The sequence below is a fragment of the Setaria viridis genome, chromosome 6 (genome assembly GCF_005286985.2).
Source record: "Setaria viridis chromosome 6, Setaria_viridis_v4.0, whole genome shotgun sequence".
NCBI classification, from domain to species: domain Eukaryota; kingdom Viridiplantae; phylum Streptophyta; class Magnoliopsida; order Poales; family Poaceae; genus Setaria; species Setaria viridis.
Window position 1 is genome coordinate 6,415,204 of NC_048268.2, and position 9,298 is coordinate 6,424,501.

Here is a 9,298-nt window from a genome sequence, read left to right on the forward strand (position 1 = left end):
TCACAGACAGAACCAGGTCCACTAGCTGCTGCTGAAACTGTTAGCCTCGAAGTCTCGGCCACAGAACAGGCAGGGGCAGCCAATGGGTCTGCCTCAGGTTCAGAACAAGAAAACAGATACTTCGGATTTATAATGACAATTGACACGTTACAAGCTCACTGCCACGTAGTAGTACACAATATCTGTATGTGTACAACAATGCCCTCTTAAAGTTCTTTGCTTGCTTGTTTCTATGGACAGCTTGCTGCTACAACTGTACAGCTCGAAATCTCTATCACAGCCAGGACGCACGCACTCAATGGCTTTCTCATCAGTTTTAGGAGGAGATAATGAACAACCAAGCAAAATACTTAACAAGACTTGATGATACAATTACAGTGCCAGGTTCATGAAGTGAAGACAGTTTCAAGCTTTCCTGTGCTACTAGCCATCACCCTTATGGATTGCCATTTCCCCACGCTACTAACAATTAGCATCAAACAGCCAGCTTACATTGAACAACAAAGTGTGCCGATGCATCTGGAGATGCATCTGGAAACAGAGTCCAGCACCTTCCAGGCTTCCAGCAGCGATCAAGTCTGTGAAGCTCTTACAGTTGCAGTAAACCATCTGCTGATCCGGCCCCATTTCACCACAATAGCAGCTGCAAATCCGACACCAAAGCCGAGCCCCGCGAAGAGAAACAAGACCACATCAACATGATGCGAAGACTTGATTACCTGTGCAGCCGCACCTGGAATGTAAGGTGAATAGCCACAAGGTAACTTGGACAATGGTGGTCCACATAGCCCTGCATTCCCTCCAAACGAACTGCTGCCGAATGTAGAGAACTGATGCGATTGCGGTATCTTCCCCACCAAGTGGTTGTTTGACAAGTTCAGGACGTCAAGAAAGGTGAGATCGGTCAGCTCTTGCGGAATCTCCCCTGAGATTTGGTTGCAGGACAGGTCTAATGACTCCAAATCGGTCATTCCACCAAGTTGGGCTGGAATTTTTCCTGTGAAGGCATTGTGTGACATATTCAGCATGCGTAGTGATACAAGCCTTCCAATTGATTTAGGAATGTCACCCTCCAATCTATTGTTTGAGAAGTCAATTGCTGTTAAAGTAGTCAAGATCCTTTCAAAGGACACCTCAGATCCCTTGTATATGATGTCAACAGTATCTTGATATCCAGGGAATTTCACGCTTTCAGCAGAGGTAATTTGCAATGTACTTCTTGACTCAGTCATCATTAATTCTAAATTTTCAAACCATTGTGATGTCAAATTCCCAGAGAAATTGTTTGAGGCAAGATCAATAATTTGCAAGCTAGAGAAGCATTGATCATACTTGTTATACCAAACCATATCACATATTGAGCCATAGAATTGGTTTGATCTCAGGACCATCACAGAAAGGTGAGGAAGGCCCCTCAACCAAGAAGGAAAAGTGTCATTTATTTGGTTGCCTCCAAAGTTCAGAACCTCCAAGTCTGAGCAGTTAGAAAGTCCCCTGGGAAGCTGCCCTTCAATCTTATTGCCATGTAAATCTATAGTCTGTAAAGCACATCCGGTTGTAATATTGCAAGGAAACGTCCCTTCGAAGTGATTGTTCCTCAAATTTAAAACTAGTAACCGAGTACTTTCTATGAGACAAGATGGAATGGGGCCTCTAAAGTAGTTATGTGATAGGTCAAGGACAGAAAGCATGGAATTGCAAATCGAGATAGGTATATGGCCACTTATAAAATTTTTGGACATGCTAAGGTAACTGGTGTAACTAAGATACAGAGTGAAGTTTGGAAACACGGAAGAGAAGTTGTTGTTTGAATAGTCCAATACTTGTGCTGATGAGTTTGGCACAGGAATCTGTCCCCAAAATCTGTTGAAACTAAGATCAATAGTTTGTAGTGTAGTAGTAAAAGGGAGAACATTTGAAGTAAGTTGCAGGCCAGTGAGCATGTTATGTGAAAGATCCAAATAGCTAAGGCTACTACTCCATGTCTCCCAGACCCAATTAGGTACATCCCCACTGATGTTATTGTGTGAGAGATCCAAATGTGACATGTAGTTAATGCGTCTCAAAATTCTTGGAAATTGGGTAATATTGCAAGATGCAAGCCCTAACTCGTTAGGTCCATAGGAATCTGTAGGCAAAGGGCTATGGCCTTCTCCATCCACGACACTCAAATTATTGTTGGAAAGATGCAAACTGGTGAGCTTACTCAATCTCCAAAACAAGGTAAGGTCCACTAGACCAACAAAATTGTTCGAACTAACGTCGAGATGTTTCAAGCTTTTCAGTTGAAAGAATGCCTTGGGAATATGACCTGAGAATTCATTGTTGCTCAAGTCCACAGACTCCAGCTGTGAAGAAGAAGCTTTGTCAAAATTTCGTATTGGGCCAGAAAGATAGTTCCAGGAAAGATTCAGTTCACGTAATGCTGGAAGGGAGAAAATAGAAGATGGAATTTCCCCTGCAAACAGTAGTAGAAGACATTAAAAAAATAGCTCGAACTTAGGATATATTAAACAAATTTAAGCACAAACCTGATGCAAAGTGAAAAAAAGAGAAAGATTAGAAATGCGGATGAAAACGTTATAGAGTAATTACTAACTAAAGTATATCAAAATTGATAAAGATAATAAATATATATCTATATAAGTATTGCGTTAAAATATTTAATAAATGAAAGAGAAGTTAAGGCAATAGTTTTGATTGTTAGCTATGTGCCCTCATTTTTTTAATTGGAGACTTTGCATTAATCCTCACGAGATGCGCTAGGAAAAAAAGATAAATCCTAGAAATTCTCACAAAAATCAGAAACATCCGAACATCAATCCTATAACTATTAGCCATTGGTCTATTATATTTTCTAAATAATTACCCACCACTACCAGTGTGAAAATATTCTAAAGTAAACCCCTAAGTCTATATCTAAATTACCCATCTCTGCCTTATAAAAAATAATCTAAAGTAACCCTATAGTCTACATCTAAATTACCCATGCAAGTTATTATAAAAAATAACTTAAAATACTCTTCTAAATATGTATCTAAATTAGCCATGTATGTCGTTATTAAAAATAACCTAAAGTAAACACACCTAAAACTTAATTTAATTATTTGTATGTTATTATATAGAAATGTCAAAAAGTAAACCAATATATGATTCAAAATTATCTATTTCTGTCATTATTAATACATGAATACTAAGTTAAGGTATATGTGCATGATGGGTGTCACCACGTAGATTGTTTATACATGTATGGGAGGAAGCGACGAAAAATACTGATTTTCATTTTAAACATGATGTATGAAGGTGCGATGCAGAGTGAAAAAATGATATGAATGTGAATAAAAAAGTGTATAAAGTAATTAATAATTAAAAGCTTATCAGAACTGGACAAAGGTAAGTATACATCTATATGACTATTGTGTTAAAATATTAAATAAATGAGAGTAGTAAGTAACTAAACAATCTTGATTATTAGTTAGTGGTGTCTAATTGTTAAATAAATTTCTAATACATTGGATTTTAAAATTGTTAGCCCATGCAGGAGTACGGGTTGATGGACTAGTACTTGCTAACGAACTCTGTTACATAACAATTTTCATAACACTGCTCTCCGCCCCAGTTGCACTATGCTCCTCAGCTTATTTGCATCGTCCTATTCCTCAAAGCCAGTGCCATGAGTAACTCTGAAATAAATCTCATTGGATCTATATAATTTATAATTAGCAATGGCCAGACAAGTTTGGCCTTGATGTGAGTTTAAGGATGTACAGTAGCTAGTATACTCATAAGGGATAAAAAGGTAACCTAATAAGTAAACACAAGTGTAGGGTCATGATAAGAAAAGGAAGGGATAAGAGTATATATATTCTTACCACTGAAACCCATATTATATGAAAGTTCCAGTTTTGTTAGCTGGGTCAAATTAGCAATTGAACTTGGTATTCTCCCAGAAAAACTGCATGCTGCAAGATTTAACCATGTCAATTTTTTGAGCTGCCCAATAGAAGAAGGTATTATCCCAAGAAACTCATCCTCATGATTGTATATTGTGTTCATTGAATATCCATTAAAGGCTACTTGAATTGATTTGCAATTATGTGAATTGTATGTGAAACTCTTTACTTGTATGGTTATTCTAAAGTTGTCCCTAGTCGGAGTTCATATGAGGACACACATGAATATTAGACTAGCACATGTATTAGTTGATGACTATGTTTCACAAGTCATGAACATGGAGATGTTGAACTAATAATGTGGACACTTGTGGAGACATGTGCTAGGACTAACCCAACACGAGAAGTAGTTCTCTCTTTAAACAACATATACGCTTTGTCCTTAGACCTGAGATTGTCGCATGTATTCAAGATGTGGATCGACCTACTTAGGGGCTATCAAACGCTACGCCGTAACAGGGTAGTTATAAAGGTAGCTTTCGGGTTTGTCAAGAAGCATGCTATGAGACATGGTCAATCAAGATGGGATTTGCCCCTCTCTGATTGAGAGTGATATCTCTCGGCCCCTCGAGTGATCGGATCCGAAAAATGCATGGCCATGCTACGTACGGTTAAGAGTTAACCTACAAAGGGATTCCGAATCACAGGATCGAGAAAGAGCGGTCGGCTTGAAGCTAGACCAAATATCGTGAGGCAAAGGGAATATCATGTATATTATGTTGTGATGGTTCGTCTGATATGATCTTCGTGTGCGTATAGGAGTTGGCACGTCTTGCTAGAGGCCGCTACCGACTATTGGGTCGAGTAGGAGTACTCGGGCCATGTCTATACGTATCCGAACCCATAGGGTCACACACTTAAGGGGCTGGAAGCCCAATTCGGATGTGATCCGAGTTGGATTAGGTTTAGAAGTACTAATGGGCCTCGGACCTAGAGGCCCGTTAGGAACCTCTATAAATAGAGGGGTGGGGGCGCCCTAGGGTTGAAACCTTGTTGGCGAAACACATCTGCCGCGCCTCCCACGCCCTCGCCTGTTGCAACTCACGGATCTAGCAGTCCGGCTTGCGACGCTTCCTCCCTGCACGTGTGGATACCTTGGAGGTGTTCCGCCTGCAGCACTCGGACGAGCCGCCGACGAGCCACGACGAGCCGACGACGAGCCGCGGCACGGGGGCGATCTTGCTGCACGTGGACGAGCTGCTGGACGTTGACGTGATCGACTACGTACGACTACATTGATCGACTACGTACGACTACGTTGATCGTCTTCACTGCATCGACGCAAATCTACATCTTCCGCACCAGTAGTGCGTCGAGTGGTAATCCTGTGATCCTTATACGGCAGTTCTTCCTGGTTTTACGCGGTAGAAATTTTGATTTGCGCTAGTGTAGCCTACCTCGTATCCCTATAGTGGTATCAGAGCCGTAGCTGTTTAGTTTTGGATTCGGGATGTGTGCATATGGAGATATGCGAGTTTTCAGTTTGATCTATGTCCTGGTTTCGTGCTCTTGCTGCAATGGTAGTGTAACGACATACTCCTACCGGTCGGTTTTCGCCATCGGAGTTAACTGATACACGTAATTCTAGTTGCAGTGAGCAAAGATCAATATGATTGGTCGAATCGAAATCCAGGGTCATACGCCAGGCGCATTAGATGTGCAATGTAGATGGGATCTACTACCGGGGTCGGGATTTTTGCCGTATGCGTATGCTTTGGTAAATCAGCCGTAACTTTTCGGTATGATCTTGGATCGGGGCGAATTTTATATGAAAATTGATCTACAGAAAAAGTTACACATGAAATTCAACTGCTTCGCTATTTTTGGCGAGATTAGATTTCCCAAATTCGGCTTGGAAGATGGAGTTTCGGGTATCCGAAGTTTGGAACGTTAGGGCGCCTAACTCTGTTTTGCAGGATGTATGTATGTATCTTGTGATCAGTATGGCCCCCTTGTGTATGTGATGCATGTGTGTAACTCATTCGTGACCTGCGTGTTGTGCGTGCGGCAACACGGCAGGAGCCATATGTGTTGTCACTTTATTATATTTAATGGTCTGCGTACCAATCTGTGATGATCCAAGCAACTATGTAATCTTCATTACTAGATTCTTTACTAGCTATTAGGCGTAATAGCATGCTCTAGTTCTTGGAGGACTCATCACCAGGAGGATGTCGCACATGGAACATGGAGATGGAGATCACCATGGTGAACAGGTTCTATGGAGATGGAGATCACCATATGAAAACGGACCATACTGTGTCACAACTGTGTGAATGCTATTCTATTTATGTTTTACTTTCTGCATGCTGTGATGTTAGAAGTAGAACGATCCCTCACAAAGTTTAAGTTAGTATGCCCTCCCAACTAAAACTTGCACCATCCCATGTCTTGTACAATTAGTGGTGGGTCTATGAAATTAGGGTACCACTAGTTTTCCTTGACTAGACGGGTTTGTGTCGGACACTTACGCGCATAAGGGTTGGTTTGCTTAACAAGGTTATCTTAACGGTTAAGGACCTTGGGGCACAAAGGTTGGGCGCCGAGACATAGAGATGTCACCCAACAACAGGAGTCATATGTGATATGATTAGCAAAAGTTGCTTACCGATCTACCTTGTTTGCTAGCGGTGATGCTTAAGCTCACTAGTAGACTTGTTAGTTGTGGATCCTGAATCACTAAGTTTCAATAGAGGGATATTGATTTTAGTGGGAGTAGATTCTGTTAAAATAGTTTAATGTGATTTTCTCTATCATGGATACGTTTGTCTTAGTGTATTTTGCATTACTTTTGTTGTAGATTAAATGGCAGCTAGCAGCACTACACCGTTTGCTTTGCGTTCGGTCCTTGAGAAGGACAAGTTGAATGGAACAAATTACTCGGATTGGATCCGTAACCTGAGAATTGTTCTCAGGGCTGAGAAAAAGGAAGATGTTCTAGACAACCCACTTCCAGTAGAACCTGCTGATGATGCACCCGCTGCTGCTAAGAATGCTTACAAGAAAGCATGTGATGCTAACCTCGAAGTAAGCTGCCTTATGCTTGCTTGCATGGAACCCGAGCTGCAGATGCAGTTCGAAACAAACCATGAGGCACACGATATGATCGTGGCTCTTAGAGACATGTTCCAAACACAGGCCAGGACTGAAAGGTTCAATGTGTCTAAGGCCTTTGTGGAGAGCAAGCTAGCAGAAGGCGCAGCAGTAGGACCACATGTAATCAAGATGGTTGGTTACACTCAACGGTTGGAGAAGCTGGGCTTCCCAGTGGGCCAAGAGTTGGCCACTGATTTCATTCTTTCGTCTCTTCCGCCTAGCTATGGGAACTTCATCTCGAACTACCATATGCATGGGACGGAGAAGGGTCTGAATGAACTGTGTGGCATGCTTAAAACAGCAAAGGCTGACATCAAGAAAAGCGCTAGTACCAGCCATGTGATGGCTATACAGAACAAGCCTAGCTTTAAGAAGAAGGGCAATTCTTGGAAGAAGAAGGGCAAGGCTGGAACGTCCAAGCCAAACCCAGCGCCCAAGGTTAAAGCTGGACCTGGACCTGCTCCAGACAAAGAGTGCTTTTACTGTCATGAACTTGGTCACTGGAAGAGAAACTGCAAGCAGTACCTAGCTTCGTTGAAGAATGGCGGAAGTAAGAGTACTTCTACCTCAGGTACGCTTGTTGTTAATGTTATAGACAACATTTTTCTCGCTGATACAATTATTAATTCTTGGGTATTTGATACCGGATCGGTTGCTCATATTTGCAATTCGATGCAGGGAATGATAAGAAGTAGAAGCGTGGAAAGAGGAGAAATTGATTTCCGCGTGGGCAATAATGCAAGAGTTGCTGCGTTGACCGTCGGGACGATACAACTCCACCTCCTGTCAGGATTTATTATGGAGTTGAATAATTGTTATTTCGTTCCTAGTTTAAGTCGAAATATTTTTTCTCCTTCATGCTTGATGAAGGATGGTTATTCATTTGCGAGTGAAAACAATGGTTGTGTGATCTCTAAGAATGATATGTTTATGGCTTTTGCACCCATTGTGAATGGATTATTTGTTTTAAATCTTGATGGTTCACCTGTCTGTAACGTAAGTGCTAAAAGGCCTCGGCCTAATGATTTGAGTCCTACCTACTTGTGGCATTGTCGTTTGGGTCATATAAGTGAAAAGCGCATGAAGAAGCTCCATTCTGATGGACTTCTAACTTTGTTTGATTTTGAATCATACGAGACATGTGAGGCTTGCTTGCTAGGCAAGATGACCAAGATGTCTTTCACAGGATTTCCTGAGAGAGCAGTAGACTTGTTGGAACTCGTACATAGTGATGTATGCGGACCAATAAGCACGACGGCTAGAGGAGGATTCCAATACTTCATAACTTTCACTGATGATTTTAGTAGATATGGCTATGTCTACTTGATGAGGCACAAGTCCGAAACCTTTGAAAAGTTCAAGGAATTTCAGAATGAAGTTGAAAATCAGCGTGGCAAGAAAATTAAAGCCTTACGATGTGATCGTGGAGGTGAGTATTTGAGCCACGAGTTTAGCAATCATCTAAAGAGTTGCGGAATTGTTCCACAACTTACGCCGCCTGGAACACCTCAGAGAAACGGTGTATCCGAGTGACGTAATCGAACTTTGTTAGACATGGTTCGATCAATGATGAGTCAGTCGGACCTACCGTTGTCATTTTGGGGATACGCTCTAGAAACAACAGCTTTCACACTTAATAGGGTAGCATCTAAATCCGTAGTTAAGACACCATATGAGATATGGACTGGAAAGGTTCCTAGTTTGTCTTTTCTAAAGATTTGGGGATGTGAAGTGTTTGTGAAGCGACTTCAGTCGGACAAGATCACACCCAAGTCGGATAAGTGCATTTTCGTGGGATATTCAAAGGAAACTTTGGGATATTATTTCTACAACCGATCAGAAGGCAAAGTGTTTGTCGCTCAGAACGGGGTTTTCCTAGAGAAAGAGTTTCTCAAAGGAGAAAAGAGTGGAAAGACAGTGCATCTTGAAGAAGTTCAAGATGAGCCGATCGAGCAAGAATCAATGAGTGATGCTAACGTAGCTAAACAAGTTGAGATACCCATGGCAAGAGAAGCACCGCCACAACCACGAAGGTCGGCAAGGCTCCGCGAAATGCAGGAAATATTATTGTTGGACAATGATGAGCCTGCGACATATGTAGAAGCAATGATGGACCCAGACTCCGAAAAATGGCAGAGTGCCATGCAATCCGAAATAGAGTCCATGGGAGACAATCAAGTTTGGAACTTGGTTGACCCGCCTGATGGTGTTAAAGCCATAGAGTGCAAGTGGATCTATAAGAAGAAAAA

The 9,298-nt window shown here is 41.7% G+C and overlaps 1 protein-coding gene across 1 annotated transcript; it reads right to left on the bottom strand.

The window, feature by feature from the left end:
• Positions 1–399: 399 nt before the first annotated feature.
• LOC117861693 (receptor like protein 28) lies at positions 400–4,056 on the bottom strand. The gene is made up of 2 exons (XM_034745251.2): positions 3,873–4,056; positions 400–2,458 (listed from the first exon to the last, which is right to left on the bottom strand). Exons 1-2 carry the CDS (start codon positions 4,054–4,056, stop codon positions 573–575), a joined length of 2,070 nt encoding a protein of 689 aa, XP_034601142.2. The 3' UTR covers positions 400–572.
• Between the last annotated feature and the right edge of the window lie 5,242 nt (positions 4,057–9,298).